At 45.6% G+C, this 17,930-nt stretch overlaps 1 protein-coding gene across 2 annotated transcripts in view; it reads right to left on the bottom strand.

The window, feature by feature from the left end:
* Positions 1 to 17,930, bottom strand: part of ZMAT5 (zinc finger matrin-type 5) — a 182,652-nt gene that overhangs the window by 59,552 nt on the left and 105,170 nt on the right. The window contains exons 4-5 of one of the 2 annotated variants that reach the window (XM_069619282.1): positions 17,089 to 17,169; positions 3,997 to 4,108 (exon numbers count right to left, since the gene is read on the bottom strand). In XM_069619282.1, coding sequence (XP_069475383.1) covers positions 3,997 to 4,108; positions 17,089 to 17,169 — 193 coding nt within the window. The remainder of the gene's footprint in view (positions 1 to 3,996; positions 4,109 to 17,088; positions 17,170 to 17,930) is intronic. The other variant, XM_069619283.1, reaches the window with a different exon arrangement.

A 17,930-nucleotide genomic window follows, 5' to 3' on the forward strand; every position in this document is an offset into this window, starting at 1 on the left:
AAGGACCCTGAAACAAGGTGGGCAACCATTGAACGAGAGTGTTTTGCTATTGTGTGGGCTCTGAAGAAGCTTAGGCCGTACTTGTATAGTTCTACTTTTGTCATTCAGACTGACCACCAACCCTTGAGATGGTTAATGCAAATGAAAGGGGAAAACCCAAAACTATTGAGATGGTCAATCTGCCTGCAAGGGTTTGATTTCACCATTGAGCACAGGTCAGGGTGTCACCACCAAAATGCTGATGGCCTCTCTAGGATGTATGCCATCGACTAGAGGTATGAGATTCATCCAGGAGTGGATTAAATCCTCCTGTCCCTTAGTCTGGGGGGGGGGGGCGAGTGTTAGGGAGAATTCTCTGTTTAGCTGTTTAGGCTGAATTTCCTAACCTAGTGAGTCCCCCAGCAGCTTTGCTGGATTTCTGGAGTTTGTTTTTTTCTCCTGCCAAGAGTGAGACTCTTTTCCTCATACTCTTGGACATGATTTGAAGGGTTCCTTTGACTGTTAATGTGTTTTATGGGCTATGGGGTCTTTTACTCCATAGGGTCGTGTTTTTACTATGTGTGTTACACAGCACCCTCAGTGCAGTGACACAGGGGTGTCATAGTGACACCCCACCATAGACTTCTTACCCTGGGACTGACTACTGTCTCCCAGGGCATGTAAAGTCACCATTGGCTTTACTAGTCCCAAATTATGAACAGAAACCAGTACAAACCATCATATTGTGGACGTACTGGTCGGGGCAATTCGATTCCCCCGGGGTCTGTTATTCGAGGGGACACGTCTCGATCCCCCCTGATCGAGGTTTGGCTGGTGGCAGTGGATACTACTTTTTATATTCGACCGCAAATCTCTCTATGGAATTTTCCCATTGTTCGAGGCTACCAACTTTAATTATTTAATTCCTATAGCCTCGAACATACCGCCGGGTTATTTATTTAATATTAATTCACCGGTTGGCATTTTTTGCCAGAACTCTATTCTAAAATGGCGTTTGTGTTCTCTTCTGTGACTCCAACCCAAAACGAGCCCTTTGTTCCACTTTTTGGCGTGCTTCTACACAGAAGCCTCCAAAAGTGGTGCCACTCTGTCTGGGTACCACAGGGAGTGTGGGAGGGGGTTTAGGCACCCTGGACTGAGTTGCCATGGCAACTCAAGTCGCACTCTTGTGTGACTGGCCCAAGTGGTGAGCCGGCCGGCTCACCACTTAGCATGTTTGATTGACAGCTAAGCTGAGTGAATGGGGGTTTCTTGCATAAAAGCAGGGCTTTTGGGACTGGAACTTCAGAAGTCGCCACAGGACCTGAGAATCTGAAGAGGGAGAAGCTGAGCCGACCTGCAACGACGACACCACCGGTGGAGCCCTGCTGAACTGTCTCACCACTTCCAGATGACAGAGGAGATCTTCTTGCCGGAGAGTCTCTTCCCCTTGAACTGGTGGGGACAACCAGTTTGCTTTCCTTTTCGCCTACCAGGACGTCTAGTGGTCGAATTGCCCGTGCCAAGCACCCCGGCAACCGGATAGCCACTTACCACTGAACCGCGAAAGATAGGACCGCTCCTTTGAATCGAGAAACTCTGCGGCTGGTTTCTTCCCTGGCAGCACTAGGACCTCCTGCTTTCCTCCCCGACGAGACCTTCTCTTCTGCCGGACGAAGCCCCGACTCGCAACCGCTGCCAGGAACAACTGCACCCGCTGGAGGCCTCCCCATTTCAAGGTACTGTGTACGCCTGGCCTCCCTTTCTATAGATTGCTACAAGGTGACAGTAAATCCTTAACCTTCTAGACTGGGCTGGCCTCTTGACCATCTAACTGGTCCCTTTCTTTTGGTCCAACTTCTTTCAGAACCTTTGAGACTTTTGTGCACTTTTGAACCTTGTGACCTTGGACACATTTCGTTCTGATCCTCTTAAAGTGGATCCAGCTTTCTGAACTCTAACTTCACGGTTTGTTTCTGCCTTCCTCTTTTGCTGTGTTCTTTTGAAAGTGTTGGGATCTGTTTCAATTTATGCTCTGCCTTTCTCTCCCTTTTAAACCGAATTATTAGAGTGCCATCTGCGTTAAGCGCTCACCGCTCTCTGAAAATAAGTGGTGCTTTACTTAAGACTTGTCTAATATTCTTTTAAGGGAGTGTATATACTTTAGTGACCGTGTTTTTGAACTTGCTTGATATTAGTGCCAGTGTGTTTTCATAGATGTGTTTTTAAATAAATAATTATATATCTTTTACACCAAAGCTCTGGTCAGTGTTTGCTTGTTCTACTGTGTTTACCTGCCCTATTGTGTATGCTCTGTATACTGCCGAACTCTTCTTGAGAGAAGTCTGACTGCTCAGCCACAGCTACCAGGTAAATCTGGGTGGTGAGGACTGCTACCAATTGGGTTTACTGCTAACTCCTGTAGTCCTAAACTTTTTGCAGTGGTCCCTAAGGGAACTGCACAGGTTTCTGCCTAACAACGCTTTAGCTTAACCCAATAGTCTGAACTAATAAAGATTCTAGCGTAAATGCCTGCATGATGCAACTCTGAGATAAAGGAGTCGTAGTGAAAGTAGCAGGGCCCCCCGTAATACCGACATTGGTACTGCAGCTTCAAGAGAAGCAGGGAAGTGACGGTAGCAGGGACATTTGAACGCCAGCATTGATCCTGCAGCCTTAAGAGAAAAGGGCTCTGTGTACCGAGCGGGGGGCGGGCAGCAGGAAGGGCAGCTTGCACTCCCAGTAGCTCTTTAGAGCCAGACCCGGACATTTGGCAGAAGGACATCTCCCGTTCGTGACCCTGTAAAAGTGTCCCGCTGGCAGGACAATGAGGGTGCTGAACACAATGTTCCTGCTCAGCACCCTCATTGTCCTCGCACAGAGCATTACAATGGGAGCCATTAGACATTGATGGGAGGAGGGTTGGGGACTAGCAGGGACTTTTGTCCCTTAAGAAATGTGAATGGGTTGTGCATAATGCTGCATGCTTTATGAAATAATGACAATGGCTTTAAAACCAAAGGGGGGATTGTTAGGCTCACATGAATCTGCATGATGCTATTGTGACTTTTTGCATGCAGGATGGGGAGAATAAAACTAAAGCCAAACTCTTACTGCTCAACATATTTCTATGTGGATGTATATAGTGTATAGTTAGTTTATTATGAAAGGCTAGTTTATTATGTAATGTGGTTTGCTTCCAAAGGCATTGCTATCAAGTATTATTTAAGCACATGAAATGCAAAGCAAAACCGTAATAAATATCTCCATCAACTACACCTGGGAAGATGTGTTCCGTTGCTTAAATTGCCCACATCCCGGTTTCTCCATTTGAACAAAGTGTGTGATCCTGGGCAAATCATTTAATCACACTGTGTCTTATCTGCAGCTATGTAAGGGATTCACTTAATAGCTTATGCTAATGCATCATGCTGTTCTAAAAGAAAAGCTTAATCACCATATATAATAATAGTGCAATTTAGGTATTTGAGACCAAAGTTATTTGTCACTGGGCAATTTATTATAAAGTCACTTCCATGGTGCCTCAAGTATCAAACACTGATGATGGTCCTTGCAATGTCCTTTTCTGTGAAGCCACTTCTGTTGGTGCAGTTCATATGCAAATGTTTGCATGCATATTGCCCCAAAGAGCCTGGACAGAGCTCTACTAGATGAGTTTCCTGAATCTGTAATGGTCCTGCAGCTATTTTATTTTATGTGTATTAGTTCAAATGCCATCTGCCACTAATATTACCAAAAAAGTTGATTGGGGCAGGGGGCGCGAGTGAGACCGTATGGAATCACACGCACTGCATTTGGTGGGGAGGTAGAGGGGGGAGGAGTAGCAGGACTTTTTTCGTGGCTCGTGCCCCCCACTCTTGCATTGCTGGATACTCCCCTGCAAAAGGGGATGCCAACGTAGAATTGGCACTCCGATGCAAGTCAGGCAAGAGACAGGATTTAAAACAATGACATTGAAATTACAGCATGGTGCTGTCACGTGAGCAGCTGCCACACCTTGTACCAGACGCCAACTTCCTCCGCTTCATTTTCTTCTCCAGCCACTCCTCGACGCGCCAATCTGGGTCTTCATGCCTGGCTTCCTGTTGCTGCCGTAATCTCTTCTCCTCTGGAATGGGAGAGAAAGAAATTAGGATACAGTACTCAACTTTCGCCTTCAATAATAAAAATGAACATGTCAGGAAAATATGCCCACCTCCAAAGAACAGGATCTCTGTGTCCCAGGATGCAGTGCAGTGCACCCACCTACAGAGAAGGGGGTCCTCTAGCCCTTCAGCATTGTGTTCCCATTATTAAAATAGGTACTGCCAAGCCCCCAGTTGCTGCTGCATATTTTCACACCTCTGTAAACCGTAATAACCAGGTATGCCTTTGGCTCTACAGATATGCATGCCATAGCGTTAGCGTGTTCTTTGCTGCAAAACCACAAAGTCTCCTACAGGCCCCAACCCACCACACTGTTGTCACTGGCACATGAGCTAACCCCAAAGACCCATTACTTCCTATCTCCACAGGCAGCAATTTCCCTGGTACAACTCCAGCTGTGTAGTCAAGTTACAATAAAGTGCCCTTTGATCTCAGGGGCTGCACATCAACTCCTTCCCAACACACATTCACATTTTGAAGTAGCCATGTATCAGAGCCACCTGCCCTGCTATGTCCGCAGAACGTTGTCGCTTGACTGCGCCACACTTTCTCTCCACCCTCAAGGACCCGGTCTAGCGCTCACGTTAGGATACAGCAAAAATAAAATAATAATAAATCATCTTTCCTGTATCAAGTCAAGAGTTAATGCACAGACCGGACCAGGCTGCAATGTATGTTGTGGGTAGCAGAGCACATTAGGAGCATGTGATCTTTCTTTGGTCTTGTGCCTGCACTCCTTCACAGTGATGAAGACCAATCAACAAGATGCAGCGTGATCGTGTGATGATTAAAAGGCAGGCTGTAGCCCCGCCATACCTCTATCCCTCCCCTGCCGCCCCCAGTATTACCCACTCACAGAAAAATATCCCAAAACGCAGGGAGGCTGAAGAACCCACCGACCACTTAGCTTTTACTTGCCCCAGGTACCAACAGAAGCCAGGGACAGTCTCAGGCTGGCAGTAAAATGCTAAGCACCAAGAGTAACCATTACATGCGATATATGGCTTTAGTTTAAAAAAAAATCTAAAGAGCCAAGAATGCACACATGTGTTTTTTACCTTTATGCTGCTGGCGGGTGGGGGGTGGCTAACTCTGGGTCTCCAGGGTGACGATTGTCCCGTTTTGCCTCCGATGCTGCAAACAGGTAACAGCTGCCCAGGTAGAGGTGGAATTTCCAAAGAAGCCTCACAATCGCTACTCTAGCCTGACAGGAAACGGTATTGCAGATGTATAGTTCCACCAGGTAAAAGCTAGAGTACCTGTTGCCCATTCTGCTGAAAAATTGGGTTTGTCATCCAGGGACATATACTATTAGCTCGTCAGGAAGCTTACAAATCTTGGTTATCCACATAGTTGGAATTCCCTATTAACTGCCAAGCTAAAGTGACACTTTTTCAAACACTTGACGAGTTGGTACCCTCAGAAGCTCCCCTGTTGCACTGGATCCGGATCCTTGAAGAAATCAGGCCCTGCTCAACCTAGTCTGGGGCCCCGCCCACATCTCTGATCATTCACAACACTTTTAAGGGTTGCAGGCTCACAGAATAATGTATACATGTTGTCAATATTCATTACGATAGAGAGCCTCTACCATAGCATTAAGGAAAGATACAATTGTGTGTCAGAGAGGATCCAGAACTAATCACAGCTACAATCTGAGGTTCTCAGAGGGAAGCTTTGCACATATGAATAATAACTTAAATCCCTGCAGATAATGGCACAAGCAGAGTAAATGTGGGGAGTTACTTACTGGTAATCTTCATTACGCCTAGCCCTACTCTTTCTAATCACATTCCTTACTTGTGAGGCACCGGCCTACATTACAGAAACTATTTTCTCAACTTTTCCCTTTCGAGTATAACCTCCTCCTTTACAACGAAGTCTCAGTTATCTGTAACAAGCACATCATGGATCCGTACAGATGTGCTTGGGAGGGAGGGTGGGAACTAAGTACTGAAGCAGAATAGTTTGAATAGGAGTAATGAAGATTCTCAGTAAGTAATCTCCACATTACCTCCTCCTCCCAATACTAACTTCAGAGGCTTCCACACCTCGCATGACAGCTTTAGTGACTGACTGACTTTAGGTTGGGCAAACCTTAATCAAACTCATACCACATGTTGCGTGTTACAGGTCTAGGGAGTGCCTCATAGGAACGGGTGTTGTTCTTGTCCCCAAAGGGTGGGTGTGGGGAGGGTCTGTCCCAGTGAGGTCCCACTTGCCTCGACCCCTACGAATATATCGAGGCTGCATATTCTGGATATTTTCCTCTCATGGGTGGCATTTTTATTACATCTGTTTTCAGTAAAGAGTATATTATTCTAGAACCTTCACATTACTTTTATTTTGTACTTTGTGCACTATGCTTGTTTTGATGGTTCATCTGCTCACTCACGTCTCTGGAGAGTATTGCTTGCCCTCTGCCAATGCTGCAAATATAGAGGCGAAGGAAGAATTCTAGTCACTTTTACCCTTTATGACTTTATCAGCTCAATATTGTCAAGCCTAATAACAAAGACTAAGGAACTGAACTTGTTGACTAGGTATCCTTTCCCATGCATTTTAGGTACCATCGCCTTCTGCCAATACCCTGGGCTCTAAAACCGGATTGTGTAAGCTAGGAAACGGCATCGACACAGGGCGTGCCAGTAATACTATCCCTAGTGTGACGTCCACTGTACCCATGATCCCTCACGCGTGTAGGACCCTCAGATTGTATTTTTTCTGACATGAAGTAGCATGAGGAGAAGCGCGAGTACAGATGATCCAAGCAGATCTAAAGAAAGGTAAGACTACAAGCCTCCATGCGCCTTCTCTCAGAGGGGAGGAAGGGTGGGTCGCATGTGAATCTAAGCAGATACAAGCATCAGAAATACGATTACGGTGATTAATGTATCCCTTCTGAGGCTTGTGGAATCTGCTTAGATCACATGCTATGCATAGATTAGCGAGTAGTGTCTGGAGAAGGTGGCGGGCTGTGAGAAGGTACAGAGGCTAATAGTTTTAGCACCGCTTGTCCAACCTGTGAATCTGCTTTAGAATGTGTGTCAATGCAGTAGTGCTGAGTAAAGGTATAAAAAGAGCTCCATGTAGCTGCTTTGTAAATGGCGTCTAGCGGGACATTTGCAATAAAGACCAAGGTAGCTCCTGTACCCCTGGTAGAGTGAGCTCTTGGTGTGAAAGACAGTTTTATTTGACAGAGAGTAGCAGAGCTGTATGCACTTCACTATCCATTTGGAGATGGCGTTTTTTGAAACGTGATCACCTTCCCTGCCACGTGCTATGGAGACAAACAGTTGATCTGTTTTTTCTTAGTGGCCTGGTCTTGTTTACATAGTAAAGACTGCCCTCCTTACATCTACTGTATGGAGATTTGGGTTGGAGTCACAGAAGAGAACACAAACGCCATTTTAGAATCGAGTCCTGGCAAAAAATACCAACCGGCGAATTAATATTAATTAAATAAACCAGCGGTATGTTCGAGGCTATGAGAATTAAATAATTAAAGTTGGTAGCCTCGAACAATGGGAAAATCGATAGGAAAATATTCGCGGTCGAATATAAAAAGTAGTTTCCACTGCCACCAGCCAAAACTAGATCAGGGGGGACGGAGACGTGCTCCCTCGACTAACAGACCCCGGGGCAATTGAATTGTCCCGACCAATACGTCCACAATATGATGGTTTGTACTGGTTTCTGTTAATAATTTGGGACTAGTAAAGCCAATGGTGACTTTACAGGCCCTGGGAGTCAGTAGTCAGTCCCAGGGTATGGAGTCTATGGTGGGGTGTCACTATGACACTCCTGTGTTACTGCACGGAGGGTGCTGTGTAACACACATAGTAAAAACACATGAGACCCTGTGGAGTAAAGGACCCCATAGCCCAGAAAACACACTAACAGTCAAAGGAACACCATAAATCATGTCCAAGAGTGGGAGAAAAAGAGTCTCACTCTTGGCAGGAGAAAAAAACAAACTCCAGAAATCCAGCAAAGCTGCTGGGGGACTCACTAGGTTAGGAAATTCAGCCTAAAGAGAGAATTCTCCCTAACAGGTACATTTGCAATGAAAGCCAGAGTGGCCCCAATGCCTCTTGTAGAGTGGCCCCTAGGCGTGAAAGGCAGAGTTCTTTCAGAAAGTGAGTAAAACAGCTGGATACAGTTAATAATCCACTTAGAGATGGCACCTTTAGAGACACGATCCCCCTCTCTGCCTGCAGCTACGGAGATCTGTTTTCCTTAGCGGTCTGGTCTTGTTTACATAGTAGAGGACCGCCCTACGCACATCTAGTGTGTGTAGTTTCACCTCAGCCGAGCTTTGTGGGTCTTGGAAGAAAGCCGGAAGCTCGATGGACTGGTTCATGTGGAATTTTGAAATAAACTTAGGTGAGAACCTAGGGTGTGTGCGTAAAACCAGTTTATCTTTATGGACAGTAAAGAAGGGATCTTGCACTGACAGAGCCTGAATTTCACTGACTCTTCTTATAGATGTAATTGCTACTAAGAAGGCCGTCTTGTAAGTCAGGTGTTTGAGACTGCTCTTGTGCATGGGCTCGAATGGGGGGCCCATGAGCTTAGATAGCACCACGTTAAGGTCCCATCCTGGTGTTGGGTTTGAAATAGGAGGGTGAAGTCTCTTTACTCCTTCCATGAAGGCTTTAACTACTGATACTTTCCACCACGACACCTTGTTATGGGAAGTGGTGTATGCTGACAGAGCTGCCAGGTGTACCTTCAGTGAGTTAAAAACCAGTCCTGCATCCAGCAGGTGGAGCATGTATGTAACAATAGTGGAAGGAGTGCAATCAACTGGGTTGATTTGTTTATTCTGGCACCAGATAACGAATCTCTTCCATTTGTCAAAGTAGCAGTGCCTCGTGTTTGGCTTCCTAGATTCTTTTAGGATGTCCATACACCTCTGTGGTAAATTGAGATGTCCGAACTCTATGACCTCAGGAGCCATGCTGCCAGGTTCATTGAGTTGGGTTGGGGATGCACTTTTTGACCTTAGTGCTGGGACAGTAGGTTGTACCAGGCCGGAAGCTTGATCGGTTCACACACGGCTAATCTGCGTAAGTGTGGGAACCACGGTTGTCTCGCCCACATGGGAGCAACCAGGACGAGCGTCATCGGCTCTCTGTTCATCTTGTTGACCACCTTCCTGATGAGGCGTTGGTGGAAAAGTGTACGCAAACATTCCTGGCCAGTTAGACCACAGGGCGTTCCCCTGGGAGTCTGGTTGGGGGAACCTGGAGGCAAATCCTGGGCATTGTCTGTTTTCGCTTGTGGCGAATAGTTCTACAGTGGGGAAGCCCCACTGAGAGAAGATATCTTCTACGACTCTTCTGTGTAGACACCATTCGTGTTCTTCTGGGAGGGGGTCTCTGCTTAGAGCATCCGCTAGAGAATTGAGATCCCCTGGAACATGTTGCGATGACAGGAAGATGTTCCGTCTGAGTGCCCATTTCCAGATTTCCTGGGCAAGCTTGGACAGATTTGGCGAACGAGTCCCTCCTTGCTTGTTCAGGTAAAACATGGCTGTAGTGCTGTACGTCCAGATTTGCACTTACAGATTTAGCAGGTAGGGCTCGAACGCTTGAAGCGCTCTGAATACTGTCAGAAGCTCTAGCAGGTTGATGTGATTCTTGGCCACTGAGTGAGACCAGAGACCCCGAACTGTGTGATGGAGATGGTGAGCTCCCCACCCTGTCAGGCATGCATCGGTTGTGACTACCGCCTGTATCTCGGGATCGTAAAAGGGTTTCCCCTTGGACAGATTTTCTCTTGTCCACCAGTCTAGGCTTTGTACAAGTGTTGGCGAAACGACCACTAGATCGTCCCACTGACCACTTGCCTGAGACCACTGTTTCGCCAACAATTCCTGCATGGGACGCATGCGCAGGCGCGCGTGGGGGACCAGGTAAATACATGACGCCATCATGCCCAGCAACCGCATTGCTTTGCGTACCGTTAACTGGCGACCGGACTAATATTGCGGAATTTGCAGCAGCCTCGTCGAATATTGCTTGAGCTATACCTATCCTCTTTTTAGGGGCTGAGTGGGTGAGGATAATGAAACACCAATTACAAAAAATCCCACTAACCAGCTTCCTTCCCTTACCGTGCTGAGTGAGCCAACTTAGATGTATGTGTACGTAATTTTTTGCATTCTTAAACCTAAACAAAGGGCACTTCACCACTTAATTATCGAAAAATACACATATTTTAATATTTATCACACCATATTGACAATTCCAATATACACAATTAAAAATATTCCAAACACATATCGCCGTAGCACGATCGAGCAGCAGACGTTTACCGCGAGCGGCACGCCCGGCTGCAGACACACCGTGTACGGGATAACAGTCGGCATACATACCCATGAGAACACGCCTGAGAGATGAAGTTCCTCCTATAGAAATGAAGGAAATTTGAAGGCAGTAGACTTTATCACTCTGAGTAAAGCCACAAAGTAGTAGGGAGACGCCCCGTGCCCCGGACAAAGAGAACTCCATTGGGCAGTAATAGTGCCCGCACGGTGCTAACAGGAACCAGCCCGACCGAGAAAAAGATTGAAGATCTAGTGAAAGAAAGATTGCAAATTACGAAGACAGTACCAGCAGGATTCGCCATAGGGATTACTGACCTAGCTTATTCTTAAAGATATATTTCCATGCTGGTCCTAGAAACACATTTTTATAAAAGTGTTGGCACAGTCCGCTTTGCCCAGAGAAATTAGGAAGGGCTGAAATAAGAGTCGGGTCCTTTTCATAAAAGAGAACACACCCCCAGTAAGGCATAGAAAAGGTTTTTCTAAGCATATATCTCTATGCTTTTATTTGTAATGAAGAAAGATGTACACACAACGACTTATTGTTGAATATGTGTTTGGAATATTTTTAATTGTGTATATTGGAATTGTCAATATGGTGTGATAAATATTAAAATATGTGTATTTTTCGATAATTAAGTGGTGAAGTGCCCTTTGTTTAGGTTTAAGAATGCAAAAAATTACGTACACATACATCTAAGTTGGCTCACTCAGCACGGTAAGGGAAGGAAGCTGGTTAGTGGGATTTTTTGTAATTGGAATTTGCAGCAGTACATTCCGAATTCTTTCCTCTGAAGGAAAGGTCAACCCCTCTTGAGTGTCTAACTGTTTGGAAGTGCTTGGCACCAGACTTGACTTTTTCTCGTTTATTGAGAAGCCCAATTCGAAGAGGAGGTCGATTGTCCTTTGAATGTTTGTTCTGCAAATTACTGGGGTCTCCCCCGTGATGAGCCAGTCGTCCAGGTAAGGCTACACCGGGATTGCCTCCCTGCGTAGGTGTGCTGCCGCCACCGCCAGTACCTTGGTGAATACCCTTGGAGACAAAGCTATCCCGAAGGGCAGTACCTTGAACTGGTAGTGCCGACTGTCCACCTTGAAGCGCAAGTACTTCCTGTGCGCTGGGAACATGGAAATATGAAAATAGGCATCTTTCATGTCCAATGTTGCCATGTAATCCCCCTTTTTTTTAGGAGGAGGATTACCTCTTGGAGAGTAGTCATGCGAAATTTTTTGGGCTTGACATACTTGTTTGCAGGCCGTAAATCCAACACTGGGCGCATTGTCAAATCTTTTTTCGGCACAAGGAAGTAAGTTGAATAAATACCCTTGTTTACCTGGTGTCCCGGGACGAGGTCTATCGCGTCCTTTGCTAGCAGATTGACGTTCTCCTCGAGGAGGATCTTCTGGTGTTCCAAAGAATGTATTCTTTGTCGTGGAGGATGGTTCCGGGGACGCTCTAACAGTTCTATGCAGTACCCAGCGGATACTGTGGACAGCACCCATCTGTCTGATGTGATCCCTTCCCAAACTTGGGTGAAGTTGGAAATGCGTCCCCCTACTGGGGTTGCTTGAGAAGGGACCCTGAACGGAGCGTCACTGTTTTGGTGGAGGCGTGCCACCTCCTTTACTGGGACTGCCTCTACCCTTACCACGTCCTCTTTTATTACCCCTGCTGTAACCCTGGGTAGACTGTTGGTTATTATTGTTCCACGGTTTACCCTGCCCCTGGGAATAGTTAGATCCTCTCTGGGAATTTTGGCCGTGTGGGCGACGAAAATTGCCATTCCCCCTTTGATTAGGAGGTTTGTTGGTTAGTTGGCCTAGGGATTTGAGTGTCTCATATTCGTCCATGGCATTTTTCAGCGCGTCCTCGACCGCTTTACCAAACAACAGATCCGGCTCCACCGGTTTATCTAACAAAGATGCTTGGGTTTCAGCTTTGAATACAGACTGCCGTAACCAAGCGTGTCTCTTGATAACAGTTCCTTCTGTTATCAATCTGCCGGCGTTATCCGCAACATCAAAGGTTGCTTTTAAAATGCAACCGGACACAGCTCTTCTCTCCGCCGCAACTCGTGCCAACTGGCTCTTTAAGGGTTCTGGGGCGGAGTCTATGAGTGCCGCGACTTCTTCCCACTGATGGCAGTTGTAGCTGGCCAGCAGGGTGGTGGAAGGGTCTATTCTCCTCTGAATAGACTTAAGGATAGGGATGGCCTGAGCAACAGGCCTACTTTCTCCCACTAACTCTTCTGCTAAGTCCCTCTCCTCTTGAGCACCCTATGTGTCAATGTGGAAATGTTCTGCCGCTCGGGACAGAACTTCATTCAGGAGAGGTTGATTGTCGACAGGGGAGTCGGTAATCGGGGGTTCTTTCGCTACCGGGGAATCTACTCTGTAGGTCTCAGGGTTTTCCTCTTCTTGGTCCTCATCATCCCCATAGTAGCCCATACCAGTTTGCTCTTCCAACATGCCCAAATCTGGATCCTCACAAAAGGATGTATCCCCTTGATATTGGGAGTAGGGCTGTATATAGAAGGGGTTCGAAGACCGTGTTGGGGCTTCAAACCGGGACTTCTTACTTGGAGGTATTGGATCCTTAGAGCCTGAGGGTGCTGACCCGTCGGGAGTATAGGAGAGAAAGTGTTCAGGGTTTTTTGTGTAAAAATCTGCCAATGAAGACATCCTTGACATATCCCTGTCTATGTCATCACTAGACCATTCTCTAGAACTGGGAATTATCTTTTCTGGGGCTTTCTCGGCCTTCTCCTGACTAGACTTACTGGTTTTAGCAGGTGTCCTTGGGATAACAGAGGACTGGGACTTGTCGGTCTGTTTATGTGGAGAGGGAAGTTTTTGAGGGAGCCGCCATTACGCGGTCTGCGGGCGCCGACTCCTGGAGTGCGGTCTGGGGATGGAAGTCTGCTTCGTCTTCAGACGATCGAACTTCCGTTACCTTGGGGAGCAAGGCACTCTTAGCAACAGTGGACGATTGCCTGGAGTCATGTGGCGTTCTAGATCGAGAACGCCCAGAGAACACCGGTTTGGACCGTTCTCTATATGATTCTTTCCGAGAACTCGACGTGCGCGTTGAGTCTCGGTTGGACTTCATGTGCTTTGTGGAAGTGCTGTGGGTAGCGCTTGTGTCGCCGGGGGTCTTCCCCATAGCCACCCTGCCGGACGACCTTCCGAGGTCGGGGACTTGAGCTCGGCTGTCTGACGCCACGTTGCCCTCGCCGTCTGAAAGCATGGCGTCGCTGCCATCGCTGAAGGTGCCCTCTGCTGCCATGGCCTCTTGACGCCTGGCGTGGTGGGCCCAACGCTTGATCGAACAATCCTTAAGTGTTTTCGGTTTAAACCTACTACACGCTCTGCAGTTCGCCTCGGGGGGGTCCCTCGGCAAGCAGAGATTGCACGTGGCGTGCCTGTCAACCCAAGGGTACTTGCGGTTGCACTTGGGGCAGAATTGGAAAGGGGTACCCTCCATACGCACCTTGTGGCAGCGGGCTAGTAAGTGTAGGAATATATAGGAATGTACCTATATACCAAAAGAGTGTAGAGTATGTCCACCCCCCACTCTCCCTACTTCCCAGAGGCCTTCCGAAGCCCAAATCCGTCGTGCAGCTGTCGACGGTCGAATTCTTCTCCAGGCCGGCGTCGAGTGTAGAAGTTCGGTGACTCGACGTTGCGGTGGAGAAATGGGTAAATATAACAATATTTAGCAAAAGTATGGCTAAGGCCAGGGAACTCCGCGAAATGCTTCCGACCAGTATGGCGGAAAAAAACAATCTGAGAGTCCTACACGCGTGAGGGATTATGGGTACAGTGGACGTCACACTAGGGATAGTATTACTGGCACGCCCTGTGTCAACGCCCATTTTCGAGTTTTGAAAAACAAACTGTAATACTCCGCAGCTTCCACTAGATGTCGGCCTATGCACAGCATGTGATCTAAGCAGATTCCACAAGCCTCAGAAATATATATATATATATATATATATGTATATATATATATATATATATATATCGAGGCTGCATATTCTGGATATTTTCCTCTCATGGGTGGCATTTTTATTACATCTGTTTTCAGTAAAGAGTATATTATTCTAGAACCTTCACATTACTTTTATTTTGTACTTTGTGCACTATGCTTGTTTTGATGGTTCATCTGCTCACTCACGTCTCGAGTATTGCTTGCCCTCTGCAAATGCCGCAAATATAGAGGCGAAGGAGGAATTCTAGTAACTTTTACCCTTTATGACTGAGGTTTACCCTTTATGACTGAAGTATCTCTTAGCAGAGGTCTGCTACAAGTTTGGGCTTAGCTCATAGAAGCCTTTTCTCCACCATGTACGTCTGGCCAGACTATGATTTTCTCACATGCCGGCTCCCCTTTCAAAGTCGGTCACTGTCGGCACAGCAGAAACTTGTGCAGTGTATCCATAACAGTCAGGAATTTTAAGCACCACTCTATTGGTCTGTGCCTTGGTCTTCCTCGTTTTAGTGACTGTGTTTTGAGAGACATGTATGAAAAAAGCAAAGATAAACTCATCCATCTCTTTTCAACCATGATGTTGATGTCAGCTCTTCGAGACAACACCACCACCTTCGGCTGATCAGTGCCCAATGTCACAAGTATTTTTCTTTCATATTGTAAATGATTTGGCAATAAAGCCAAGAGACACTGTTGCCTTATGACAATGGGCCCACCATATTCAGCATATTTTGCTCAAAACTACAGACAAGCCCTGAAAGAAACATACAGAGACAGTCCATGCCATGATCCAGCAATCTTGCAAATATGAAACTGAAAGTTAGGAAGGCAGCTCTTGAGCCAACGACGTCTGTTTGGAAAGTTTAAACATTTAAGGTACCACAGGCTGACACCATTGCAATATGCCTCCCTCCCACTTGAGCCTTCCTCCTGATTATAATATGGTTTTGTTTTAGCAGGAGTAGCCGACTAAGGGACCACACAGAAGTGGCCAACTAATACTTTAAAACGTTAGACTGCATGGATCCCAGACTCCTTCAGACTCAAATGAAAACAGAACCATCAAATTATGACAGTGAGCTAGACCTTCTATGCTCCCTCTATATTATAAAGTATTACAGGGTTCAAGGACTCTGATTTTGGACCAAGATTACCATTTGAGCTGTGCTCCTGTCATTCATTTATAATCTAGTCTTTATTCATTTGTCTGGACTGTCCTGATGCCCCACAGCTGAAAGTAACTGTTTCCTGTATAAAGAGAAGGCATCCCAGACATATCTTTGTGTATTGTACGCTGAAAGAACAGAGGTATTAGAAGTATATTCATGGTACATGAGAACGATTACTTTGAAAGTTATTTGTATATTGTTAGGGGTGTGAAATTGCGAGACAGATTGGATAGTTAGCCATATTGCTATTATACAATCACAATGTAGCTATGGATCAATCTTCTATTTGCATGGACTATCTTAGCGGGATGGAGATAAAGAATGTCGGACAGATCCACCCTTCAAGCCTCCAAAATTTGGAGCACTTCAGTGTTGCTGTCTACCTTGTTCATGTAGTGGTGTACTTCCTGAACAAATTCATATTCTCAAATACATTCAGGATCTTATTTGCCGATGTATGACCACTATCAATTTACACCTACCCTTCCCATCCAAAGCGTACAGTAAGGAGAAAAAAAGAAACAAAACGTCCTAGAAAAGGAACATTTTCTTTGTCCTCCCATTTTCTGTTCGGTTCCTCTTTGTTATTCTATTTTTTTAAGGAGAGTGAGTTAAAATAAAAAAATTCAATTTAAACAGAAATGCAGTACGCAATAGGTTTCTGAGCATGTTCAAAAGGAGAATGTAACAAAGTATGATTGTAATGGAATATAAAATCATTGATGACAGTCCTTTTGCAACATTTGAAACATTTTACTCCCAAGAATGACACACATGGATACCTAGTAATGCTGAAACGTATATGTAGATTAGGCAACATGAATATTTTTATGCAAAAATAATTTCTGATCTAAATTAAGGCATAAATGAAGTTTATATCCATTGAAGCTTGTAAACCCCTCCATTTAGGGAGGTTTGTTCTTAAAATGACAATAATACGTGTATGGGTGCACGTGTGTGAATGTTAAATCTATACTAGAATACATACAATTAAACAGAGCATATGTAGATGTGGGTGTGTTCAACCCACACTTCTATATTTTTGTAGATTGGTTTAATACTGTTAGGAAAGTTATCTGCACAATTCTCTTTACAACATTCATTTACCCCATTTGCATTCACTTTCACTACTGCCTATTCTGACAAATCAGTGTTAAGTGCTGTATGTAGAGACTCCTGCACATTCGGGAATAGAATTCCAGGAAGCAAAACTCTGAACACACACAGTATCTTAACTTATGAACCCAAAAGCAAAAATGCTGGGTAACTATGGATGCAAGCAGGAGCATTATGAGCTGCTTCAGGTGAATGAGGGCTTGAAAAGACGTTTGCTCACCTCTATACATGGAGACCTGCTTTTAACCTGAACTTGACACTAACTGGTGTATTGTGATCTCCAAACCAGTAGTTTGTGCACATACATTCACCAATCCAGCCAGATGTCTCACCTTCTATGTGCGCCGTCAGCTGCTGCACATCGTCCTCCGTCATGTGGGAAAATCTGCAATTGTTGCCAAAGTCACATTCACCTGAAATAGGATGGAAAGACAGAATGGAAGCTCAGTGTCGGGGCAGCCACGATTCAAAACTCAACATTAAGCATAACTAGACATGCAAAAGTAAATTGAATGGGACAGCATTTACAGTTTCCAATGCCAGGAAGTAGACTGACTGGCTGCCACACAATACATGAGAGAAGTTGGCTTGTTCCAAGCATGTGGGAAGTGAACCTCAACAGGTAAGCACTGTGAGAGATGAACAGATTAGCATATGTTTGTTTGTTTATTCATAGGGCGCCCGAAAACCCTTGGGTAGCTGGGCGCACAGAATAACAAGAATGCTTAGAACCTGGTTACAGGTTGAATATTACAGGTTGTTGGTAACATAAATTGTATACAGTAATTACATTATGTACATTCTTTACATGTAAGGGTGGAAAGGTAACAAATTATATACAGTAAATACATTATGTACATTTTACATGTAAGAGTGGAGGGGTATGTGTGTCATCAGGTCACAATGCTCAGGGTCACCGGTTTCAGAGGTCATTGCGTCGAAGCCAGGTGCGGGTATGGTGCCTGAAGCTGTTGTAGGGCTGGTCCCTTCTTGGTTCAACTGGTAGGGCGTTCCAGTACTGGGCTGCTTGCACAGGGAAGCTATTACCTCCTGTTTTTTTTAGTTGGAATCTAGGGGTTTGGAGGCAGAAAGAGTTGGCTGTTCTGGTTGGTCGTGCAGGTCGTCTTATTATTCTATCCCTAAGGTATGGGGGGGCTGCATTGTTCAGACATTA

Source organism: Ambystoma mexicanum, chromosome 10 (assembly GCF_040938575.1).
Source record: "Ambystoma mexicanum isolate Mex_15411 chromosome 10, UKY_AmexF1_1, whole genome shotgun sequence".
NCBI classification, from domain to species: domain Eukaryota; kingdom Metazoa; phylum Chordata; class Amphibia; order Caudata; family Ambystomatidae; genus Ambystoma; species Ambystoma mexicanum.